The sequence below is a fragment of the Seriola aureovittata genome, chromosome 17 (assembly GCF_021018895.1).
Source record: "Seriola aureovittata isolate HTS-2021-v1 ecotype China chromosome 17, ASM2101889v1, whole genome shotgun sequence".
Classification (NCBI taxonomy): Eukaryota; Metazoa; Chordata; class Actinopteri; order Carangiformes; family Carangidae; genus Seriola; species Seriola aureovittata.
The window spans coordinates 22,707,069-22,734,028 of NC_079380.1; the positions used below are offsets into that span (position 1 = coordinate 22,707,069).

The 26,960-nt window shown below is 38.0% G+C and overlaps 2 protein-coding genes and 1 long non-coding RNA gene across 4 annotated transcripts; all 3 read left to right on the forward strand.

The window, feature by feature from the left end:
* Positions 1-507: 507 nt before the first annotated feature.
* On the forward strand, positions 508-13,447 carry LOC130185093 (interferon-induced very large GTPase 1-like). 2 transcript variants are annotated; one of them, XM_056401342.1, is made up of 12 exons: positions 508-572; positions 1,179-1,334; positions 2,194-2,259; positions 2,496-2,602; positions 2,719-2,750; positions 4,829-4,952; positions 5,065-5,199; positions 6,283-6,405; positions 6,863-6,903; positions 7,068-7,185; positions 7,342-7,379; positions 7,490-13,447. In XM_056401342.1, exons 4-12 carry the CDS (start codon positions 2,512-2,514, stop codon positions 12,350-12,352), a joined length of 5,565 nt encoding a protein of 1,854 aa, XP_056257317.1. In that variant the 5' UTR covers positions 508-572; positions 1,179-1,334; positions 2,194-2,259; positions 2,496-2,511; the 3' UTR covers positions 12,353-13,447. The 2 variants fall into 2 exon arrangements, with proteins under 2 accessions (XP_056257317.1, XP_056257318.1); XM_056401343.1 differs by having other exon boundaries at positions 5,068-5,199.
* A 1,927-nt stretch (positions 13,448-15,374) lies between these two features.
* LOC130185112 (uncharacterized) lies at positions 15,375-16,183 on the forward strand. Its single transcript, XR_008830105.1, has 3 exons — positions 15,375-15,405; positions 15,518-15,549; positions 16,075-16,183. It is a non-coding gene; the product is annotated as an uncharacterized LOC130185112 (long non-coding RNA).
* A 4,776-nt stretch (positions 16,184-20,959) lies between these two features.
* LOC130185094 (interferon-induced very large GTPase 1-like) lies at positions 20,960-26,629 on the forward strand. Its single transcript, XM_056401344.1, has one exon. The coding sequence runs from the start codon at positions 20,960-20,962 to the stop codon at positions 25,694-25,696; it is 4,737 nt and encodes a 1,578-aa protein (XP_056257319.1). The 3' UTR covers positions 25,697-26,629.
* The last annotated feature ends 331 nt before the right edge of the window (positions 26,630-26,960 follow it).

Below are 26,960 nucleotides of genomic sequence, written 5' to 3' on the forward strand. Positions count from 1 at the left end.
AATTGTTGAGAATGAACCCAGGAGTTGAATAAATTCAATCATTACTGTCCAAAGTGAAAGTCAAGTGCAAGAAAAATATAATACTTACCTAAATAAAATACAAATGAATTGTGTCTTTATTGTATTAAAGTCCCTCAAGGCATTAAGGAGATATCACATTCACAAAGCCAAGGCTGTGAGGTCACCACGGCTCTGGCTGTCGCCCGCAGCGGAATAAAAAGGCATCAATAATAATATAAATAATCTGAGTCAGATTAAGATCTATGTAAAATTGCTTCAAGATGGATGAAGCTGTGTTTGATGAAGCAATATTTGAGACTTTCCTCTGAAGTCACAAGGTTTTGGGGAAACAGGAAAAATAACAGTTTAAGTTTCACTTCCTGGGTTCATCGAGCCTCTCACGTCGCATCTGATTTGTTAAGAGCCGGTGGGAGGAGATACTGAGGAGCTGACCAAGAATCGAATCTTAAAATCCTCTGATCAGTATATATGGAATAGGAACAACAGCTGGATTCATAACAAGACAGGCGCATCTACACGGATCAGACTGAGCAGGGAAAACACAAAGAAAGGTGAGTTTGTACATTTCTTTATGTGTCGAAAAAGCAGTGTATGTAGCCTAGAAATAGAGTAAAATAGTTATAGACAGCCTTTATTGTCATTGTATTTAAAATACAACGGAATAAGGGGTTGTACCGCTGATTGGTGCATGTACACCAGTACTACAGTTTTTATTAGAGACATTGACTGTTCAAACAAAAACTACAGCTTCACACTTTGATGTTTGTTTTTGAAGTTTTGACTGTTCTGACTTGTGTTGCAGAGGTTTTATTAAGTGTGTGTTCTTGCTGTGCAGAAACACACGTTTATTTTATCTTACCTTCAGTTTTGATCTTTTGTTTTTAACTCAAAACAGTTTGTCTGTGTGACACAGTGGTTTAGTTTACTTAGTTTCCTTTAAATAATACTCCTGCCTAAGAGCGTAGGTCTGAGTATGGACCATAGAGACATGTCCCCTATACCAATATTTTGGGAGGACAGAATTGTCCCTATCAATATTTGAGTGACCTCGTTCGCACCATGTTAGGAGTGAAGTCATATTAGATCATTCCGATGCGTGCCAACCGATAATCGATAAAATTAATTAAAACAATAATGTACTACTCTGATATATGTAGTATCCACTCTGTGGTCTGGAGCAGTGTCCCGCCCACAGCACCATCTGATTGGTTTGACGTCACGAGGAATAGCCTATCAACAGTGAAGGCACAGACTACTAGAGCACCTACGGTTGACGAGCGGACCCGGCTAATTAGTGGAGCTGTGTGTCGAAGGTAAGACGGCAGACATCACTAAAGTTATAATAAACAATACTCTAAACTGAAGTTACAACAACAGAAAACTCTGATGAACAAGTTCATCTGTTGATTCAAGTCACACCGAACAAGAGAGAGAGAGAAGGAGAGAAGCTAGCGCTAACTGCTAAGCTAAGATAACTAGCAGATCGGAACAGCATGTAAATAACCACTGAATTAGTGAAAATCGCTGAAGCAGCTGGAGCAGAACTAGTGTAAGTTTAAATGTACAACAGGTAGTTAGTCACTGTGATTTAAGAATACAACAACATTAACTGTGTTCAGACAGAGCAGCAATAAAATCTACCACTAACTAAACTCTAGAGAGTGGCGATGAGACGCTACACCAACGTCAGCACGTCAGAACGTCAGAACGTCAACGGTTACTAACGGCTGTTAGTGAAAAGACATTTTATTACAGTAGAAGTAAAATCACTGTGAAATCTTCAGATAAAAGTACAAGGTAAGTCAGTTAAAATGTGTCCGAGTTAATGTGTTACATTTTAAAAGGGTATGGGTAAAACATGTTATATGGTGATAATGATAATATACGATAAAACTTTAATTAAAGAACATATTTAGGCTGACAGGTGAATCAGTTCACTAATGAGGACAACACCGAAATCAACCAATTAATTCCAGCCTGTGAACACAATTGATAATTACTAATATGCACTCACTTGGCAATTTATTAGAAACATCCAGCTAAGACTGATGTAGTCTAATATAACATTCCTGCAGTAAATGGGTTATAATGTTCAGTTTTTATAAAAAATTGTTTTAGATAGTTGATGATTCAACTGTATGATCATTTACGAGGAATTATTTTTGTATGCAGGAACAGCAGCAGACCAGAGAAGTAAAGGAGGCTGATGAGGAAACAGATGCATCTTCAGGGTTTTAGGTGAGGTTTTAAAATGATAGTGTTGGTCTATTATGGATTAATTGTAAATTACTAACTTATATTTAATGGAACCATAGTCTACCTATTCTGATGTGAACTTGTAAGTTATTATAACACATGATAATTTCTGACAGTTTTAATCTTTGATCTGATGCTGCATAAGTTTATTACATACAGTATAAATACATTTATGAATGTAAATTCAAACCTTATGGCTCTGTCTCTTGACTGCAAAGATGAGCAGCCGTTGAGATGGAGGTGGAGAACCATAATAACACAGAAGCAGGAGGAGGAGGAGAGTCTGAAATCAAATCTGTAATATCATCTGTGACAGATGACAAAGGTAATTTGAAAGTTTGACAATACAAACATTCATAAATTAAGTATTGTTCACAAACCACATATAGGTTTTGTGCTGATCGTGTTCAATCTGTTTTTTCTTACATGGCCTGTCACTAGATGAGCTGGAGGAAAGTGCAGCTAAAACCAAGGTAACATAGTTTCACCCAGACTACTCACCATTTTACAGCTGTATTTGAGAGGTTAAAAAACCCTCTCTTACAACCACATTAATAATTTGACCCACAGTCTCTGGATATTCATGTCATTCATGCCAATTCATGGATGAATAAATGAATATAATGCAACAACATTTCAACAATTAAGTGTCCCAACAGTGTTCAACAGTGTCCTCAATGCTTGTGTACTGTTGGATATAAAACAAACAGCAAGGTGCCACTCTTTAAAGTTAAATGATGAAATTCATTTGGAAATGTGTGTGTGGGTTCAATGTTAGAAGAGAGGGTGAGTGACCCTCACACACGAGGGTCTTAAAGACAGTGGCTTCAATGACTAAATGTGTATACTCTGTTTTGTTTTGATTTATTGTTCACTCAGTGAGATGTGACAACACTATATGTTGTTAATCTTCAACTCTGACATTGATCTTGATGCAGTTTTCTTGGTTTTGGTTTCCCAATAAAAACATTTTAATCTCAGTGGGTTTAACCTGAGGAACTAATCACTAACCTGTTAAGCCCTAGGGATGCTGGAGGGATATGCCTCGCCTAGACAGACATTCCCAGTGTAGATCAATAATAGCTCCACAACTATCAGGTCCATTTTCAAGAGCTTGGTCACTATGGATAGGTAAGACCTCAGAGAATTTATTCGATGTGACAGTAACATTGTGACTGTTACTATAGATCAGTGTATTGTGATAAACCAAAGGAAAAATTAAATTTTTTGTCCTCGCCTAGAATTAAATTAGACAGTGGATAACACCATGATTAAAATGGAACCATGCACTGGGATGCAACTTCATGACCACAACTGTTACAATGTAGGTAGAAATACCACAAAGCACACAAATTATACAAAGGTTTTTCTAGGGATGGGGCCAGGTGGAATCTCCATTTGGACACTTGGATAGCTATGATACTCAAAGTGTGCCAAAGGGTTTTTTTTTTACCTCTTGAAGGGAAATCAGGCTACAAAATACTGATGATTTCCACTGTAGGAGGCTATGTGCACACAATACAACCCTTAGCCACTTTACCATGCGCATCATCAGATTCTACCATTGTACACAACCATTGTGTGTAAAAAAACAACTAAATTGTATAATTTTGTGTCCTTTTTTCCTCTGAATGTCTTCCAGGGCATCTAAATTGCTATATTATGTTGATTCTACTTCGTAGACATTGTAAAACTGAAAAATAAACATAAAACATACTTTATACAATTTAGAAAACATTACATACATTTTAAAATTGAATTGGCTGTGCGTCACTTATAAAATCCCAATCTGCGGTGAAAGTCTCTTGTATTTACCCACGGGTGTAGTATCGCGAGGAAGCAAATCTCATAAGAGTGTGACATACTGTTTGAAACCCGCGAGATGTAGAAAACGATAGCACTGTGTTTTTAAACGGAAGTACCACCAAACGCACGCTATATTTGCAAAAGGCTGTGTATAAAATTTAGGCTTGGGGATCAGTCTCTGCTATCCAGTCCCCCGTCTCGGCCAACTTGACTGGTAAATCGTATGGATAGACTCAAAAAGACCAGGAAAGGGTAAGGAAACAATATTCATTGCTTTTGATTACAACAGCTTTGGGATTTGATGGAATATTCAGTCATAAACCCAAAATTTGACATGTTGACTGTAAAATGAGAAGTTTGGCCCCGTGTTTGCTTTGGGGCTGACATGAGCTGCTTAGCTCAGGCTATGTTAATGCTCGCTATCAATGGAAAGAGTAGCCTCTCTAGTTTCATACGTCTCCCAGCATGGTGTGATGGAGTTAGTGGATTACATGTACTGTCGTGTTTCATTTCGACCGTCCGTTTACATTGATAGGGGTCTCATTTTGAAACTGAAATATTGAAATTATTGCCAAACAAATATTCTTTGGACTAAATACACTCTTGGTAGCGTAAAAACCTCGTCTTTTAGAAGCATTAAAAAAGAGACCACCACAGCGTTCTATCAACTTTTTACAGGCAATTATGTATCGCACCGTACTACTGGACCCGGTACCCGGTTAAATGAAATCTATTATTTTCTCAGTCTGATTCAGTGAATGAACCTGGCGAAGCTGAACATCCAGAGCAGCACGATACCACCACAGCAGGAGAGTCTGAAATAAAGGATGGGAGGGGTGAAGAGAAACAGACGGGACAGGAAGAGAAAGGTAAAATTTTCATGAAGAACTGACTGAACAAATTATATTTCAGTTTCAAACACTGAAGAATCATGAAAACTTATTAAAGTAATCTCTAATTTGGAGACTTTGACCCTTTCAGCAGGAGAGGCTGATGAAGTCAAAGAGCTTAACACTGTAAGCAGCACCAGCGTTGGTGAGCTGTCTGCAGAGGAGAGTGAAACACTGACGGACACAAGTCCAACATCTCAGACTGTTTCTACAAACATCAAAGAACGTGAGAATCGTTTCATTTTCTTTTTCATTTGTATTAACTTTCAGCAAAATCACAAAAAACTATGAGAATATTGTTTCAATGATTTCTGTGGTATAACATACAGATTTTTTGTTTGTTTATTTTAGTTTTGTTTTTGTTTTCAGTTATTCCCAAACTCACACTTGTGTTAATTGGTGACACAGTAAAAGCAAATGCAGGTTTGCTGTCTGCTTAGCAAATCTTTCAAAAAGCACTGAATGAGATGCAAGGGCAGCAACAGTCAGAGGATTATCTCTTCAATGCATATGCAATGCATAGCAGCAACAGCCAGGCACAAGCTCTCTAAGGCTCTGTTCAGACCTAGCATTAACATATGTATGCGTGTAGTTGTTTTTAGTCAACTGTGCTTGTGTGTGTGTGAGTGAGAAAGAGAGAGAGTGAACGGTGCATGGAGGGATTGAGCGAAGTAATTTGCCGCGCACAGATCTTATAATGAAATAAAGTTTTATCCATTTTAAATAGTAAAAGATTTTCTGTTCATTATGAAACTGTGGTGGGACTAATCAGACTGTGGCAGAGGACGACAGTAGAGTGGGCTGTCCTTCAATGTGGCCTAGGACGCATTTACGTTCACACTGCTAAAAGAAAGTGGCCACATGTGGTCCAGACCACCTCAGAATGTAGTCTGAGTGATCGGATCTCAAATGCGTCCTCAATGTGTCTTGGGTGCATTCACGCCTGTACTTAAAGCTGTCCACTGGTGACCGGATCACCCGAGACCAATGTTGATACCAGGTCTGAACAGGGCCTATATCACACAGAGCCAGTGGCATGCTATGTCTTAAATAAAGGCCAAATTATGAATTTAATATTGCACAATTATAAATATTGGCCAACAGTACCCAGCCTCTGGTAGGGAACGATTATGCTCTCAAAGTTCTACAGAATAGAGGATGACAATATTCACACTTGTGCAACATTAAACACACCAGTAGTTATACTTAAAGACATTTATTTACAATGCGACAAAGTAAAGCAAGTTTATACTATCTATGCTATCTAATTAAACTAATATCTCATATTTGTACTTGGACCCATCAACAGGAGAGGCTGATGAAGTTAAACAGATACACAATGAAAGCAGCAGTAACATGAGTGAGCGGTCCACAGATGACAGCAATACACTGAAGGACACAAGTTCAACATCTCAGACAGTTACCAAAGAAGGTGAGAAAGGGGGCGTTGTGTAGCGTAGTGGTTTAAGCAGGCGCCCCATGTGTAGAGGCTACAGTCCTCGCTGCAGTCGGCCCCGGTTCGAATCCCGCATCGGACGGCCTTTCACTGCATGTCATTCCCCCTCTCTCTGCCTCCCTGTTTCCTGTCACTCTCCACTGTGCTGTCCATTAAAGGCATAAAAGCCCAAAAAAATATACTTTAAAAAAAAAAAAAAAAGAAGGTGAGAAATACTTCACTTCTTTCTTTAAATTTCATCTCTGCAAAATCATTAACATTTAAATTAAAACATATTATCTCTATTTGGTGTGAGATCAGACTTGTTGAACTATGAACTTGAACCCGGTAAATATGCACATAATTATTGAAAATAAGTTTTAAAATTAGCCGTGAATGGTTGACCTTTTTTTGTTTGAGACTGCAATCTACTTGTTGTTCATTTATACTTCAGTAGATCAGCTGGAGGAGAGAGCAGCAACAAGAAAAGTAAAGGTGTGCGACCTTTTGATCCTCACTAGTCACTGTCAGACATTTTTTTTGATATTGTACTACATTACCCTTTACACATTTCAGACTATGCGTATGTCACAACTGCAGATTGAAATGAATTCTAAATTGGTGAACTAAAGGTTGAATAAAATCACTTGTTTTCTAAGTGTGATCCAGTGAATGACTCTGGTGATGCGGAACACTCAGAGAAGAATGATGACTGCACAACAGTGGAAGGAGAACCTGAAATCAAATCTCTAATACTATCAACAACCAAGGAGAAAGGTAACATATTTAATGAACAATAAGAAGAAGCAGTAAAAATAAAATTAACTAAGCTTTTACCAATCGATCACAATCAAAGTTTGCAGTGAACATTAGTAAAATAAATTGCTTCAACAGGACATTGATCTGGCCCCCTGGTTCATTTTTCTTTTGTAGGCACCTTAGATATGGATATGAGTGGACAGAAGAATAAGGTAAGAAACTCCCATTTTCTTTCACAAGTTCTGAGTACTATTTACTTTGTTGCATTGAGTGACTTTATATTTTTTATGTACACTAAATGAGTATTTATCTATATTTCCAGCAGTCAGTGAAGATCTCTGAGGAGATCAACAGGAAGAACCAATGTCAAAGAGAAACGGAAACGTTGCTTCACAGACTTCACCTTCAAGACAAACAGAATTTGTCTCCAGCAGATTTTCTTAAAATAGGTCCACCAGTGAAACAGGACCATGAAACATCTGAGGAAGATCTAGCTCATACTTTTCTTCAGAGGTTGATGATGTTAGACTATAGAGCCAGATATATTCCTGTAAGACAGGACAGTGCTGAGGTGAGCCATTCGAATCTTCCAGAGCTTGATTCTTCAAACACAAAAGAAAGTGTTTTAGATGCATTTTTTAGCACCAACGTTGACTGTGATCAATCAGATCAGACTCATGTTCATCCGATGGACGTTCAAATGGCAGTATTTCACTGCTCAGACAGCTTCCTTAAGCAGAACATGATGACAAAGCTGTCACAGTGTCAGTACGCCTTACCTTTGCTTGTTCCTGACCCAGTCACACTGGATGTTGAGTGTCCTCTGTGGACATTCAGACAAATAAGAAAAACCTGGAAGATAACTAAAGTCAAGGGTGATTCAAATATTGTCACCATGAAGAGTTTGCCCATCTGCAAAGCTGAGACACCCATGGTGTCATTTTTCCGCCTGGGTTCACTGTCAGTGTCTAAATCTCAGCTGATGAACACTTTGATCAATGAGCGTCACAACACCTTCTTCCACAGAAACTGCCCAGGTAGCACCAGATCTCGCCTTTTGATGGATGGTGTGGCAGAGATTGCCTGGTACTGTCCTGCTGGAAAACCCAACGATGCCTTCACTGACTGCACTGCCTTCTGTAATCTTCATGGTGATGCTCTGTCCATTGAAAAACAGCGTAAGATACTGACTGAAAAATCTTCAGTCAATGTTGTTCTGTTACCAACTCCGGAAAAAGGTAGCAAAAGTGCTGAAGTTATCTCAGATCTTCTTGAGTCTCCAAAGCCTCTGATTTGTCTCATTACTGATAATGATTGTGGTGCAGTTCAGATGAAAAAGGGAAAATATAAAATGGGTCTAAAAGACAGAAGCCAGTCAGATGTTTCTGAAGAACTGAAAAGGATCATTGGAGAGATCTTGTCTGGATCACAAACGTCCTTCCAGCTTGAAACCATGGCCGAGGTCTCTGGAATCAGAGTGGATGAAGAAGACACAGTCTGCCAAAAAGGAAAATCTGCTGCTATGAAAGTAATGAATGCTCTTCAGGAGATGGATGTTTCAAAAATCAAAGATAAATTCCTCCCTTGTCATGGCCGACTGTGGCATGAGTGGTGCAGAATAAACAAGGTACAGTATCACCTCAAAGGACATGTTGAGGAGGAGAAATGTAAAAGGCAACAGGAACTGATGAACATACGAGAAGAACAATGTGATGCTTCCTGTAGTGAACTGGTGAAGTTGTTCATTGAAAGTCTCTCATCTTTGCCATCAACAGACAAAGAGTATTTCCTGAAATGGACTCAGATCTTAATAGACGCCCTCTCCACAGACGATCTCATGTCAATTCTCCAAAGCTATGATAAGAAGTGGTCTGAGGTCTTGGATCTGAAGAAGAAACACGACAAATCTGATCTGTTAAAAAGAAAACAGACTGAGCTTGAAAAAATATCAACAAAACTACAGTCAGCAACTTTTGGCTTGGAGCACATCTTTAGAGAAATGGGGCAGATCTATGAAGCCCATAAATTTCTGCAGAAACAAACAAAGAGGGATCAGACTGACTGGTCTAAATACCCTGAGCTGGCTGCAGAGCTGATGATATCAGGACACCCCATGGAGCTGATGGATGGTGATGCAGGTCATGTGCCTTTGACATGGATCTCTAGTCTTTTAGAGGAAGTCATCAAGAGACTGGGTGACCAGAGAGTGTTTGTGTTGTCAGTTTTGGGCTTACAAAGCAGTGGAAAATCAACAATGCTGAATGCCATGTTTGGGTTGCAGTTTGCAGTGAGTGCTGGCAGATGCACCAAGGGTGCCTTCATGCAGCTGATCAAAGTGTCAGAGGAGATGAAGAGAGACTTTAAGTTTGACTATGTGCTGGTGGTGGACACTGAAGGACTGCGTGCTCTTGAATTAGCAGGTAACGCCACTCTTAACCACGACAATGAAATGGCAACATTTGTTGTTGGTCTGGGAAACATGACATTGATCAACATCTTTGGAGAGAATCCAGCTGAGATGCAAGATGTTCTACAGATTGTTGTTCAGGCTTTCATGAGGATGAAGAAAGTCAAACTTTCTCCAAGTTGTGTGTTTGTTCACCAGAATGTGACAGATATTTCAGCTGCAGAGAAAAACATGGAGGGAAAGAGACGCCTGCAAGAAAAACTGGACCAAATGGCGAAACTTGCTGCCAAAGAGGAGGTTTGTGATGCAGAGTGTTTCAGTGACATCATTGCATTCGATGTGCAAAAAGATGTGAAATACTTTGCCCAGCTTTGGGAGGGAAGTCCACCTATGGCTCCTCCAAATCCAGGTTATAGTGAGAGCATCCAAGAGCTGAAGAACTTCATTCTCTCTAAAGCTTCACAGTCTGCTGGGATTACTCTGTCACAGTTCAAAAGCAAGATTCACGACCTGTGGAATGCCCTGTTGAAAGAAAACTTTGTTTTCAGTTTCAAAAACACACTTGAAATTGCAGTCTACAGAAAACTCGAAGTCCAGTACGGGAATTGGACCTGGGCTCTGAGAAAAAACATATTGACCATTGAAAACCAGCTGTATAACAGAATTGAAAATGGAAAACTTGACAAGATTGAGCTCACTTATCTTTTTAAAGAAATGAGCAAAACATATGGAGAAATCAAAAAAGAAATTACAACTTACTTTGATGATGACAGAGACAAAGAAATGTTGGTTCAGTGGCGAGGCACATTTGAAAGCAAAATCAAGGAGTTTCATGATGAACAGGTCAGAGGAGTGAAAAGAAAACTGGATGAAGTTATCCAGCAGAAGAAGGCTTGTAAAAAGCTTGATGATCAAAAGACAGAGTTTGAGAACAAGCTGCTACAGAAGAGCAAAGAGCTCGCTCATCAGTTAAAAGACAAGACACAAGATGAAGAGGAACTTAAACAGCAGTTTGACTCTGTTTGGAGAGACTGGGTGAGAGAACTAACTGCAGATACAAAACCTATTGAAGACATCAACTTGGAGGAAGATCAGTCAACTATCCTTCAAGAGCTTGGTATTGAATGGACTCTTATTGATGAATCCAAAAACAGTGGCAGATACAAAAACATATCAGAGGCTGGTGATTACTTTGATTATGTGGCACTCACCAAGTATCAGGAGTTTTGTTACGAAAGCCAACAATCAGAAGATGAGAAGACGGTAAACAAGAACACAAAAGTGCAAGGAGGATATTCATGGAGAACTCAATGGTTGTCTTTTAAAACATTGTTTAGATTTGGGTCAACACAACAAAAAGAATTACATACATCAAGCAATTCTTTACCATATGAAGAACAAAAATGCTTCAGATCCCTCATTGACGAAGTTGAAGAACAGACTTTTGATATAATCAAGAACAAACCTGTAGCTACAAGAGGCTACAGATCAACTTACTTGCAAGAAGTTGCCAAAAATGTCAAAGAGAAAGTGACAGAATTTGAATCAGAGAGGAAATTTGCTCTGAAGAGGGAGTTTACAGTTGAACTCTTACTGTATGTGTTTGACGTAGCAGGGACTTGGCTTTCAGAGTCCCATGAGAAATTCAAGAAAAAGAATGATGCACTGATTTATTTAGAAAGCAAAAAGGATCAATATTACAACATTTTCAGAAGCTTCTGTAAAGGAAACTCTTCTGCTGTTGTACTCGGAGAACTGATCTGTGAAAAACTGAAGGTTTCCACTGTTGAGGCTGTCTGTAAAAAGACTGTCATTGATCTAGCTGGAGAGATGAAGTGCAGTTTCCCAGCATTCAATGGGAACAGACTGAACCTGGAGAAACATGTGTTGAAGTCACTGGCAGAGAAAGAGGACTTCAATGGTTTCATGACCTACATCCGACACCCAAGGAAACATGTGGAGAGGTTTATAAAAGAAGAAGTAGAGAAATACATCTTCACATCACACAAAGATAAAGCATGGGATATACTCAAGAAAAATGTTGAAGACATGAAACAACATGTGAGTCAGGCTTTATTTACTGCAACAGCAAAAGTTAAAACCCAGAGAGGAAACACAGACATGTGGCTGGAAGAATTGTCCAGTTCGCTGAAAGATGAGTTGACATTTGATGCCGTTTGTTCTCAAAACTTAAGAGACATAAACAGTTTTGACTTTCTCAAAGAAGAGATAGAGAAAAGCCTTGAACCCATCATGGAGGAGATGATCAGCCTCTCACTGGATATGATGAAAAAAGTTAGACTGAAGCCTGATCAAATCCTCATTGATCAGCTGTGCAAGTGCTGCTGGGTAAAGTGTCCATTCTGTGCAGCTGTTTGCACCAACACCATGGAAAATCACAGTCCTGATGACCACAGTGTCCCTTTTCATCGCCCCTCTGGGATTAAAGGATGGCACTATAAAGACACAGTGGAACTGGATGTGGTTTTCTGCACAACAAATGTTGCAAGTGATGCACATTTTTTCCCTCATCATGATTCAGAAGCAAGTATTCCATTTAAACAGTACCGAACTGGTGGTCCAGAGTTTAAAAACTGGAGAATTACCCCTGATGAGTCTAAACTGACATACTGGAAATGGTTTGTGTGTCGATTTCAAAAACAACTTGAGCAGCACTATGAATTAAAATTTGAGGGCTATGGTAAAATTCCCAGTGAGTGGCAAAGACTCTCCAAGAAACAAGCTATTAAAAGTCTGGATGAAATGTACAATCTGTGAATGAACAAACACAACTACTCAGCTGAAAATCACAATACTTGTTTTCAGGTGACTATTCATGAACCAGACTCCTATAGAAGGACATTCACAGACTTTTATTGATCGTATTTAAGTAATAAATAAATGTGGATAGTAAATGAATCATTACAAATTACAACATATACCATCTGATTGCTTTATTCATAGTAATACTTAAAACACAGAGCACGGAAGAACAATAGTAATCTGGAGAACAAGCAAGGCATAAAAACCCATACATTCATATTAATATTAAATCAGTGTGTCCTCTACAAAGTTAGTTAGTGTGAAATTCTTGATATGATAAGTTTCCATGAAGGTGAAACAAAAGAAAATATGTTGTTTTTTATCTGTTCTTTTTTGAAGTTTTATTAAATCAGAATACATGACATTTGAAGTTCATTGAACATGATTATGAAAAGGTTGATGAGAGACATGTCAGAAATGATCATCTTCAAAGTTGGTTAGTGTGAACTTAATGATGAGAAACGTTTCCATGAGGGTGAAACAGAAGACAATATGTTATCTTTCCATTTGTTTTTTTGAAGAGACAAAGAGAAATTATGAATATGATGCATGTATTGATGAATATTTTGATTCATTTTATTAATGAAAATACATGAAATCTGAACCTCTGAAGTTCAGTGATCATGAAAAGATGAGTGAGAAGGTTGATGAGAGACATGTTGTCAGATGATCGACTTCTTACAACAAAGAATGGAGGGTATATTTCTTTAACCTGTGTAATTCATTTCTAAAACTTAAATCTGAAGATCCTGTTAAACAAGTTTTGCCTGTTTGTATTTTTGTAAGTCTTTACATTTTAAGTTGAATCATGTTAACTGATCCAGGATGCTTTATGTTGAAGACGTATTTGAAGTGTTCAGCTGTGTTGTTAATCTCATTTAAAATAATCTGTCATTATATCTACAGCAGCAAGAGTTTTGTTGTCAATGTGAGGAAAATATTTCTAAAGGATTTTATCATTAAACTGCTCATTCAGTGACGACACAAAAACACCTGTTGAGTTTAACCTTTCATGTTATTAATGAGCAAAATAAAAATAATTACATCATATCTATTAAAAGACCATGTTTCTTTTTTGTTTCTTAAATGACAAAGTTTTAATTTCCACCTTTGAGATCTGACATCTGTTTGTAGAAGACCCCACCTTTTGTATCTGATCCATGGTTCATAGTAAAGTCTTCTTCCTAACTGTTTCTATTTGATAACACTTAAAAATCACCTAATGTGTATTTGACTTTGTCTCAACCTGATAAGAAAATCCCACATGGATCTTAAGCTTTCTGCTTCGTTGTCTGCACATTGGTGTCACGCTTCTGTTCTCTAACTGTGATCATTTCTCTATCCCAGTTTCCCAGCATGTATGTTTTCAGTCACAGATGACATCAAATGCAGGCAGCAGTAAAATCCAGTTACAGAGTGACAGGTGATTTGCAGGCAGGTATTTGCAGGTGTTAGACTTGTGATGTAACATGAGAGTTAGAATGAAGTCAAATACATTACTGTCCAAGTGAACATCATTCCTAAGTGTTTTAAACTGTGAAGAACAACTGTTGCAGTACTTGCCAGAAGAAAATAAGACTTACCAAAATAAAATACAAACGAATTGTGTCTTTATTGCTGTCACTTTTATTTGAAGACAATATCAAAAACCTAAAATACTTCAAAAATCAAATCAAGTTAACATCAATGTATAATTGTTTCAAGATGGATGACGCTGTATTTGTTTATTTTCTCTCAGTCTAATCATCACAGAATGAGCAGCTAGTCTTAGTTTCACTTTCTCAGATCGTCACGCCTCTCACATCACATCTGATTTGTTCAGAGCAGGTGGGGGGAGGGGTTTGTGAGGGGATGACCAATAATCAAATCTTCTGATCAGTATATAAAGCCTAGTAACAACAGTTAGGATTCATAATAAAACAGGTTCATCTACACAGATCAGACTGAGCTGAGAAAACACGAAACAAAGGTGAGTTTGTACATTTCTATAATGTGTTTGTGTAAATATGTAAAAATCAGTGTCTGTACAGTTTTTATAACAGACATTGACTCTTTAAACTCAAACCTCAGTTTCTTACTGTGATATTTTTTCTTTAAATCTTGACTGCTCTGTGTGGAAGAGGTTTTGTGAACGCTTGCTGTGCAGAGACACGTTTATTTTATCTTGACGTCAGATTTGATCTTTTTTCATGAGTTGAACTCACAGCTGAAATCTGGCATGCTCACATTTTGTACACTATTCATCTCTACTTGTTTAAATCACAGATACTGTACACGTGATTCATAAATATGCTAATTACAGTATAAGACAAAACACAGATGAAAGTTATACTTCTTGAAGTATGATCGTGTAAACTATGGTCAAACCAGCATCATTCACGTTTCCGTGGTCAAACCAGTTGTTCCTGGATTTCAAGTGCGTGATTTATCGAACATTTACAGTAGTCGCACTGACATAGTTCTAGGGAGCTGCTGGAAATGACTTTTAATACAATCTTTTATGTAAAAATAAGACTTTCACATTAATTACTCCCGGAAATGACCTGTAGGAAGATCAAATCAAAATCGGCCACTTGAAATACTGGTTTGACCACGGAAACACACATGACGGCTGGCTTGACCTCAGGTATGAAGGGGGAATGTCACATATTTTCTACTTTCTGCTTTCTTCTTTTTCTACTTTCACTTTTGATGTTGAACAGTTTGTCTGTGTGACATTTAGTTTTCACAAGGAGGAGTTCTTCAAGGTGTTCACCAAAATATTTTATGTTAGATGTTGTACTTTATATTCTCCTGATCAAATCATTTTCTGAATTGGTTTGAACATAACATGCATTTTCCAGTAATAGTTAATTATCACGTTTGTCTGAATGGCTCTGTCTTATGAACATAAAGATGAGCAGCTGATGAGATGGAGGTGGAGAACCATGATAACACAGCAGAGGCAGGAGGAGGAGGAGGAGACTCTGAAATTAAATCTGTAATATCATCTGTGACAGATGACAAAGGTAATTTGAAAGTTTGACAATATAAACATTAATAAATTAAGAATTGTTGACAACATATTGTTTTCATGCTGATCCTGTTCAATCTGTTTTTTCTCACATGACCTGTCAGTAGATGAGCTGGAGGAAAGTTCAGATAAAACCAAGGTAAAGACCAGTCACCATCATACAGCTGTATTTATTCTCATAGTATCCCCTTTTTTCCTAAGTCACATCAGCATTTACCACAAGAGAATCCTTCACTAAAATTATAAAAGTTTTCATAACACACACAGTGTCCGCACTGTCCAAATATCAGACCTTTGAAATTATGTTTTCTTCTAGAACTGAGCAGGTTTTCATTTCATGAGCTTCTTCATGTTTGACAGTGGATGAGTTAACTTCACAAAACAAAGAAAGCTTTTTATTATATTGATATCCCACCTGCAGACATGCACACCTTCACATTAATGTGATGACAGTTTAACACGCTGGTCTCACGTCTGAATAACCACCTTGGTCACTTTAATGTGAAAGTTACAACAGGAATCTTACTGGGTCAAACCTGGAAACATTTCAGTGGCTGCAGAATGATGCACTTTTCTTAGTTTTGATTTCCTGATGAAAACATTTTAATCTCAGTGGCTCTAACCTGGAGAACTTATCGTTACATGAAATCAATTATTGTCTCAGTCTGATTCAGTGACTGAACCTGGTGAAGCTGAACATCCACAGCAGAACGATACAACCACAGGACGAGAGTCTGAAATAAAGTCTGTACCATCTGCAACTGATGAGAAAGGTAAGATGTTCATGAAGAACTGACTGAAGAAATCATAAGTTTATATATAATAATATTTCAGTTTCAAACACTGTGAAGAATCATGAAAACTTATTAAACTAGTCTCTAATTTGGAGACTTTGACCCTTTCAGCAGGAGAGGCTGATGAAGTCAAAGAGGTTAACAGAACATTATGTCAATATATAACATACAGATGTTCTTTGTGTTTCAGTGATGCCTGAGCTCACTCTTGTGTTAACTGGTGACACAAACTCTACTGAGGTTGGATCAAATAACATCTTACTTGACCATGACGATCAAACACATGACAAGCAGTTTTCATCCAAACTGTATGATTTGTGTGGTCGACACATCTGTGTCATTAACATGCTTGATCAACAAAACACAAACAAACACAAATTCCCATTAAACCAGGGGATTCATGCCTTTCTCCTACTGGTACCAAATGGTCTGCATAGCAGCCATTACAGCTCAGGAGTGCAGTGGTTAGAGGAAGCTTTCGGGAAAGAATCACTTTCTTATTTAATGACAGTCGTGACTCATGATTCAGATGAAGAATGTGACGGTGCACTGACAGACCTGAAAGCCTGTAGCAGTTTTGTTGAAGAAAGATACCACACATGTACAAAGAGTATGAGAGATGAACATGAAATAATAGCTCTGCTGGAAAAGATAGATGTCATGGTCTCTGGCAATGATCCACACTGCTACAGTGGACCGACATGTGGTGACAGTAAAGAGCAGGAAGAAGACCTGGACCACAAATCCCACGAAGAAGAAAAGACTGATGTGTTTCATCAAAGTCAAAGAGGTGAGATTTTGATGTTGCTGTTCACAGATTGCACCTACACTGTTTCATAAAAATAATCTAATTAATATTGATCATTGAAACACTGCTGTTTATCTGCTCATCAGATATTTGTCTTTACAGTACAAACAGACATCTTGCATGATACAACATGTCTTTGTCTGTTCATCTGTGTCCACCTCTGACCAAGCACATCACATACAGTACTTTCACATCCTCCCTTCTGTATGAGCAGCTGGTTGTCTCTCTATGATGTCTGCCTGGTCTTAGTCCAGTAACTATGGTACTGTAAAAGCTCCATATCACTGCCTGTGGTTTTACTTTAATGTGTTTTAATAGAACCTGCCTGAGAGCTCAAAGTTGAGAAGTCCAAATTAAATTTGACAAGTTGTACAAAAATGTGAGGATGAACCTTCTTAAATTTAAAAATTGATGTGTAAAAAAAAAACAAACAGATTTAAACATACAAATAATTTAATTTAATTTAATTAATTTTGAGATTATTTTTCACAGTGCGCACGATAAACACATCTGAATTATACAGATCATTAGAAAAGTTCTTTAATCCGTTTTCATCACAGAGGCCAATGCAAAGCATCTGGATAACATAAAGAAGTTTCTATTTGCACTTATACATTTGACTTCTGTATGAAAGCATCAAAAAATACATTAACTGATTAACTACAAATAACACTTGAGATTTGAACACAATGTTTTGAGATTTTTTTTTATGTTTGTTTCAAAGCAACTGAGAAAAACTACAAAGGTTCTATGATTTTTTTCGGATTGAAGGCAGCAACACTGTGTAGAACACAGTTAACTAATATTGATCTTATACAATCTGCTGTTTTTACATTGTGCTGCAGTTAAAGAGACGGAGCAGAACACAGATGAAAACGAGTTAAAGGTAAGAGTTTTTCACCTTTATTAGTGAACATCATTTCAGAAAAGCATCTCTTTTCTAAAACTGTCTCACACCTGAACAAACACAACTGTGCATGTTGTTTTACCTTGCTAAGCTGTATTCTTTTATTGAGAGTGCACCACTGTATGTTGTTGATGTTGACTGTTGTGTGTTTATCTTGATGCTGTATTCTTTGTCCAATTATTACTGAAGAGATTCTAAATCTCAAATGCTCTAAAAAGGTGAAATAAAGTTTAAATAAAATCACTTGTTTTCTTAGTGTAATCCAGTGAATGAACCTGATGACGTTGAAAACTCAGAGAAAAATTATGAGAACGCAGGAGAAGAGTCTGGATTCAAGTCTATGACACCACTTGCAACCAGTGAGAAAGGTAACATTTTAATGAAACATACTGAGGAGAGTGATAGATGTAAGGACAAAAGTCCAATTTGCATTACCACAAAATCTGGATAACTTAAAAAAAAAGCCTTTATATCATCTATGTTTGTTGTGGGAGATCATTCTTGTGGAACAATGATGTGAATACACAAATTATTTACATAATTGTTCACATAATTATTGCAAATAAATCTAACCTGGAATTGTTAACTGACCAGAAACAGTTTATTTTATGTTTGATCCTGCAATCTGCTTGTTGTTACATTACCCTGCAGTAGATCAGCTGGAGGAGAGAGCCGCTGAAACACAGGTAAAGGTAAAAGCTTTTGATTCTCGGTAGTCACTGTCACACAGCAACATTTCTTTTTAAAGGCATTTTCTTCTGAAGTGAGATAAAATTTATCACTAAAACCTGAATGTCAGCTGGAGATTGGAGCTGTGAGTCTTTTTAGTTTAAAAAAGAGTTTGACTCCATGAACCTCCTTGTTGGACACACTGAGAAGTTGAGAACAGTTTTGCAGAAGAGTTTACTTTCTCTCTCATTTAAATACAAACATGCTTGCATTTATTTTATGTACATTACTCCACAAAATAATATTTTCCAAAAGTGAAATGGAAACATTTTTCTGCAGTTTAACTCACATGACATCTAAAACCATTGCAGGATATTATCTCCCAAAAATCCCTGATACGAGGCTGCTGCCAGATGTAAGGGGTCTGCCTTTCCGTCATAACGTGCACCAGACGCCCTCATTGCCTTCAATTAAACACCACTAGTTGTTGTGGTGGATGCAGTGGTGTGCTATCAACCTTGCCCAGTTAAAGCTAAAAATAGAGATCAATTAGCACAATACTGAAGAAATATCTCTCCTTATATCTGATCTCAGAACAGCGCTCCGTCCCATAAAGGATCTGTTGCCTATTTGCATTCATCATGTAATTTACTGATGGCAGCAGGGTACTGTTCCTGCAAGCTAGCTTGACCTATCATTTCTGTCATTTTTGTGGGTGTGACTGTGTCCTTTTGTTTAAGGCTGGGGCTTGTCAAGTGGAGAGGATAGTAGCTTAGTTTGAAGATTTGAGTGTGCATATTGAAGATAATCCTGGGACAATGACGGGTGATTAGCCATAACCAAAGTGTGCTTGTCAAGCTGTCCTTGACTCAGTTTTCTACCATTCTAACATCAGTAATAATATTGCGCGTTGTATGGAAACTAAACTTGCTTATTTACTACTGAAAGGCAGCAGTAGCAAGTCAACAAGAAAATTACACTAATTTACCATCTCTGTGCAAGATCTGCTATAAGTTTGAGACAGAATATTGTTATTAGAGAGACAGCGGTGATGCTGGAGACCGGAGCAATTGGTTGGTCGGTTCTGCTTGCCTATCTGTAAAAGTCTGCATGCCACTGGGTGGATGTAATCGACCCAACAATTAGCCACAAAAAAGTTCATAATCAAAATTCTAACTGCTCACTTTTTTTTTTTTTTACTTTTGCTTCCAATACTTATGTACATTTAATATAAGAAATTTGCTTTTGATACTTAGGTACAGTAAATATCAGATACTTTGAGACTTTTACTCAAGTAATATTCTAAAATGTGACTTTAACTTCTACCAAAGTCATTTTCTGGTAAGATACTTGTACTTTTACTCAAGTATCGCTTTCAAGTACTTTATACAAGACTTGGTTTCTGAAACATACCCATAACAGAATACAAAATATTAAAAACCCATTGTCAGGTAATAGAACAATATACATGTTACATGTTACCTATGATATCTGAATATCCTTGTAACAAACATAACAGATATGTCAACTCTTATTAACTCCTTTAAATTACATCGCTTTACTACACAGCTCTAACTTAAGCGTTGGATCCATAATCAGTGATATCAAACAACAAAGGCAATCTCCTGTATGAATTGTGCAAAATTATTATATGTACATTCACTATTTCTGCTGTCTCAATAACGCTCACTTCCAACTGGAATTTGCTGTTACCTAGCTAACTCCCACTCTTTCAACACTCTAATTACACTTACATTTGCTAAATGCAATCACAACAAAAAGACAACTTACGGTTTTCAAAGACGCAAATATCACTCTTGAATTGCAACTGGTAAACACCAAACTGGTAATAAACTATTTAATGTAACTACATAAACTCTGTGTGAGCACACTAAGTGCTGCTGGCAGGCCGGTCTCTTTTCTTTTTTGTGTCACTAGGCAGAATACAGGAGGCGCACCCTCTGCTGGCCAGTGGTAAACTACTCAGTCCCCACAGTCTTAAAGCTGCTGACAGCCTTTTTGACAGTTTTTGGTCATCACTTACTTTACCCAACAATTCTAAACTAGTGAACTAAAAGTTATATAAAATCACTTGTTTTCTTAGTGTGATCCAGTGAATGACTCTGGTGATGCTGAACACTCAGAGAGAAAAGATGACAGCACAACAGTGGAAGGAGAATCTGAAATCAAATCTCTAATACCATCAGCAACCAAAGAGAAAGGTAACATTTTTAATAATTTAATCTATTACTAGAGGAAGCAATCAAAGTAGTACTAACTAAACTTTTAACATTCAATATAAAGGGAACATTAGGTTGAATAATACATTGATCTGGTTCGTTGTTTTCCTGTAGGTACCTTACACATTGATATGGATAGACTGCTTCACAGACTTCACCTTCAAGACAAACAGAAGTTGTCTCCAGCAGATTTACTTAAAATAGTTCCACCAGTGAAACAGGACCATGAAACATCTGAGGAAGATCTAGCTCATACTTTTCTTCAGAGGTTGATGATGTTAGACTACAGAGCCAGATATATTCCTGTAAGACAAGACAGTGCTGAGGTGAGCCACTCGAATCCTGTTGCAGAGTCTGAAACTGTTGATACAGAAGACAGTGACTTTGATGCTCTTTTTAGCACCAACGTTGACTGTGATCAATCAGATCAGACTCATGTTCATCCGATGGACGTTCAAATGGCAGTATTTCACTGCTCAGACAGCTTCCTTAAGCAGAACATGATGACAAAGCTGTCACAGTGTCAGTACGCCTTACCTTTGCTTGTTCCTGACCCAGTCACACTGGATGTTGAGTGTCCTCTGTGGACATTCAGACAAATAAGAAAAACCTGGAAGATAACTCAAGTCAAGGGTGATTCAAACATTGTCACCATGAAGAGTTTGCCCATCTGCAAAGCTGAGACACCGATGGTGTCATTTTTCCGCCTGGGTTCACTGTCAGTGTCTAAATCTCAGCTGATGAACACTTTGATCAACGAGCGTCACAACACCTTCTTCCACAGAAACTGCCCAGGTAGCACCAGATCTCGCCTTTTGATGGATGGTGTGGCAGAGATTGCCTGGTACTGTCCTGCTGGAAAACCCAACGATGCCTTCACTGACTGCACTGCCTTCTGTAATCTTCATGGTGATGCTCTGTCGATTGAAAAACAGCGTAAGATACTGACTGAAATATCTTCAGTCAATGTTGTTCTGTTACCAACTCTGAAAAAAGGTGACAAAAGTTGGGCTGTTATCTCAGATCTTCTGAAGTCTCCAAAGCCTCTGATTTGTCTCATTACTGATAATGATTGTGGTGCAGTTCAGATGAAAAAGGGAAAATATAAAATGGGTCTAAAAGACAGAAGCCAGTCAGATGTTTCTGAAGAACTGAAAAGAATCATTGGTGAGATCTTGTCTGGATCACAAACATCCTTCCAGCTTGAAACCATGGCCGAGGTCTCTGGAATCAGAGTGGATGAAGAAGACACAGTCTGCCAAAAAGGGAAATCTGCTGCTATGGAAACAGTGAATTTACTTCAGGGGATGGATGTTTCAGAAATCAAAGATAAATTCCTCCCTTGTCATGGCCGACTGTGGCATGAGTGGTGCAGAATAAAGAGAGAACTGTATCACCTCAAAGGAAACGTTGAGAAGGAGAAAAGTGAAAAGCAACAGGAACTGATGAAAATACGACAAGAACAATGTGATGCTTCCTGTAGTGAACTGGTGAAGTTGTTCATTGAAAGTCTCTCATCTTTGCCATCAACAGACAAAGAGTATTTCCTGAAATGGACTCAGATCTTAATAGACGCCCTCTCCGCAGACGATCTCATGTCAATTCTCCAAAGCTATGATAAGAAGTGGTCTGAGGTCTTGGATCTGAAAAAGAAACACGACAAATCTGATCTGTTAAAAAGAAAACAGACTGAGCTTGAACAAATATCAACAAAACTACAGTCTGCAACTTTTGGCTTGGAGCACATCTTTAGAGAAATGGGGCAGATCTATGAAGCCTATGAATCTCTGCAGAAACAAACAAAGAGGGGTCACACTGACCGGTCTAAATACCCTGAGCTGGCTGCAGAGCTGATGATATCAGGACACCCCATGGAGCTGATGGATGGTGATGCAGGTCATGTGCCTTTGACATGGATCTCTAGTCTTTTAGAGGAAGTCATCAAGAGACTGGGTGACCAGAGAGTGTTTGTGTTGTCAGTTTTGGGCTTACAAAGCAGTGGAAAATCAACAATGCTGAATGCCATGTTTGGGTTGCAGTTTGCAGTGAATGCTGGCAGATGCACCAAGGGTGCCTTCATGCAGCTGATCAAAGTGTCAGAGGAGATGAAGAGAGACTTTAAGTTTGACTACGTGCTGGTGGTGGACACTGAAGGACTGCGTGCTCTTGAATTAGCAGGTAACGCCGCTCTTAACCACGACAATGAAATGGCAACATTTGTTGTTGGTCTGGGAAACATGACATTGATCAACATCTTTGGAGAGAATCCAGCTGACATGCAAGATGTTCTGCAGATTGTTGTTCAGGCTTTCATGAGGATGAAGAAAGTCAAACTTTCTCCAAGTTGTGTGTTTGTTCACCAGAATGTGACAGATATTGCAGCTGCAGAGAAAAACATGGAGGGAAAGAGACGCCTGCAAGAAAAACTGGACCAGATGACCCAACTAGCTGCCAAAGAGGAGGTTTGTGATGCAGAGTGTTTCAGTGACATCATTGCATTTGATGTGCAAAAAGATGTGAAATACTTTGCCCAGCTTTGGGAGGGAAGTCCACCTATGGCTCCTCCAAATCCAGGTTATAGTGAGAGCATCCAAGAGCTGAAGAACTTCATTCTCTCTAAAGCTTCACAGTCTGCTGGGATTACTCTGTCACAGTTCAAAAGCAAGATTCACGACCTGTGGAATGCCCTGTTGAACGAAAACTTTGTTTTCAGTTTCAAAAACACACTTGAAATTAAGGTGTACAGAAACCTTGAAGTTCAGTACGGGAACTGGACCTGGGCTCTGAGGAGCAACATGTTGGCCATTGAAAACCAGTTGTACAACACAATTGAAAATGGAAAACTTGACAAAGTTGAGCTCAGTTATCTTTTTAAAGAAATTAGCCAAACATATGGAGAAATCAAAAAAGAAATGTCAAAGCACTTTGATGGTGACAGAGACAAAGAAATGTTGGTTCAGTGGCGAGGCACATTTGAGAGCAAAATCAAGGAGTTTCATGATGAACAGGTGAGAGGAGTGAAAAGAAAACTGGATGAAGTTATCCAGCATAAGAAGGCTTGTAAAAAGCTTGATGATCAAAAGACAGAGTTTGAGAACAAGCTGCTACAGAAGAGCAAAGAGCTCGCTCATCAGTTAAAACACAAGACACAAGATGAAGAGGAACTTAAACAGCAGTTTGACTCTGTTTGGAGAGACTGGGTGAGAGAACTAACTGCAGATACAAAACCTATTGAAGACATCAACTTGGAGGAAGGTCGATCAACTATCCTTCATGAGCTTGGTTTTGAATGGGCTCTTATTGATGAATCCAAAAGCAGTGGCAGATACAAAAACATATCAGAGGCTGGTGATTACTCTCATTATGTGGCACTCACCAAGTATCAGGAGCACACAGGACGGAGAAGCCCTACACGGTTGATTAACTTTCATTCAGAAACAGGTACAAAAGTATTGACATACATTAAGAGGATTTTTCAGCAAGAAGATCAACAACTGATCAGATCCCTGATTGATAATCTTGAAAAACAGTCACTTGATACAATCAAGAACAAACCTGTAGCTACAACAGGCTACAGTCCAACTTACTTGCAAGAAGTTGCCAAAAATGTCAAAGAGAAAGTGACAGAATTTGAATCAGAGAGGAAATTTGCTCTGAAGAGGGAGTTTACAGTTGAACTCTTACTGTATGTGTTTGACAGAGCAGGGACTTGGCTTTCAGAGTCCCATGAGAAATTCAAGAAAAAGGATGATGCACGTTCTCGTTTAGAAAGCAAGAGGGATCAATATTACAACATTTTCAGAAGCTTCTATGAAGGAAACTCTTCTGCTGTTGTACTCGGAGAACTGATCTGTGGAAAACTGAAGGTTTCCACTGTTGAGGCTGTCTGTAACAAGACTGCCATTGATCTCGCTGGAGAGATGAAGTGCAGTTTCCCAGCATTCAATGAAAACAGACTGAACCTGGAGAAACATGTGTTGAAGTCACTGGCAGAGAAAGAGGACTTCAGTGGTTTCATCACCTACATCCATCAACCAAGGAAACATGTGGAGAGTTTTATAAAAGAGGAAGTAGAGAAATACATCTTCACATCACACAAAGATAAAGCTCAGGATATACTCAAGAAAAATGTTGAAGACATGAAACAACATGTGAGTCTGGCTTTATTTACTGCAACAGAGAAAGTCAAAACCCAGAGAGGAAACACAGACATGTGGCTGGAGGAATTTACCAGTTCTCTGAGAGATGATCTGACATTTGATGCCATTTGTTCTCAAAACTTCAGAGACATAAACAGTTTTGAGTTTCTTAAAGAAGAGATAGAGAAAAGCCTTGAACCCATCATGGAGGAGATGAACAACCTCTCACTGAATAAGATGAATGATTTTAGACAGAAACCTGATCAAATTCTCATCGATCAGCTGTGCAAGTGCTGCTGGGTAACGTGTCCATTCTGTGCAGCTGTTTGCACCAACACCATGGAAGATCACAGTCCTGAAAAGCATTGTGTCCCTTTTCATCGCCCCTCTGGGATTAAAGGATGGCACTATAGAAACTCAAAGAAACTGGAAGTTGATTTCTGCACAACAAATGTTGCAAGTGATAGAAGATTTTACCCCCATGGTGACTCAGATAAAAGCATTCCTTTTAAACAGTACCCAAATGGTGGGGATGAGTATGCTGCGTGGAAGATCACTCCTGATGAGTCCAAACTAACATACTGGAAATGGTTTGTGTGTCAATTTCAAAAACAACTGGAAGACCACTATGAATTAAAATTCCAGGGCAGAGGAGAAATTCCCAGCGAGTGGAGAAAATACAGTAAAGAAGAAGCGATTAAAAGTCTGGATGAAATGTACAATCTGTGAGTGAACAACACAACTACTCAGCTGAAAATGGTGATACTTGTTTTCATGTGACTATTCATAAATCAAATTCGTATACAACATCAGTTTTACTGATTTTATCATTGACAGGTTTTTCTGTCTGTGAATAATAAATGTGGACAGTAAATTAATCATTACAATTTACAGTAAACACAAGTCTGATAGCTTTATTCGAATTAATACTTATAACAAAAGAGCACACAACAGCAATAGTAGTCTGGTGGATGGAGTGAGTCAAAAATAGATATGTTGATTTTAATATTAAATCACTATGTCATCTACAAAAATGGTTAGTGTGAACTTCCTGAAGAGAAATGTTTCCATGAAGGTGAAACAGAAGACAATATGTTATCTTTCCATTTATTTTGTTTGAAGAGACAAAGAGAAATGATGAATATGATGCATGTATTAATGAATATTTTTGAAATTTTATTAAATGAAAACATATGAATCTGAACTTCTGAAGTTCAGTGATCATGGAAAGATGAGTGAGAAGGTTGATGAGAGACACGTTGTCAGATGATCGACTTCTTACAACAAAGAATGGAGGGTATATTTCTTTAACCTGTGTAATTCATTTCTAAAACTTAAATCTGAAGATCCTGTTAAACAAGTTTTGCCTGTTTGTATTTTTGTAAGTCTTTATATTTTAAGTTGAATCATGTGAACTGATCCAGGACGCTTTATGTTGAAGATGTATTTGAAGTGTTCAGCTGTGTTATGTTAATTTCATTTAAAATAATCTGTCATTATATCTACAGCAGCATGAGTTTTGTTGTTTTGTTGTCAATGTGAGGAAAATATTTCTAAAAGAGTTTATCATTTATGAAACTGATCATTCAGTGACGACACAAAAACACGTGTTGACTTTAACCTTTCATGTTATTAATTAACATAATAAAAATAACTACATCACATCTATTGAAAGACCATGTTTCTTTTTTGTTTGTCAAATGCCAAAGTTTTAATTTCCACCTTTGAGACCTGACATCTGTTTGTAGAAGACCCCACCTTTTGTATCTGATCCATGGTTCATAGTAAAGTCTTCTTCCTAACTGTTTCTATTTGATAAGACTTGAAAATCACCTTATGTGTATTTGACTTTGTCTCAACCTGATAAGAAAATCCCACATGGCTCTTAACCTTTCTGCTACGTTTGTCATGTCCAAGAAGAAACGTTAGTAGTTAGTTAGAAAAGTTATGTTTAGTTTTGTCTGTCTCGTGACATCTTGTTTTATTTTGAAAC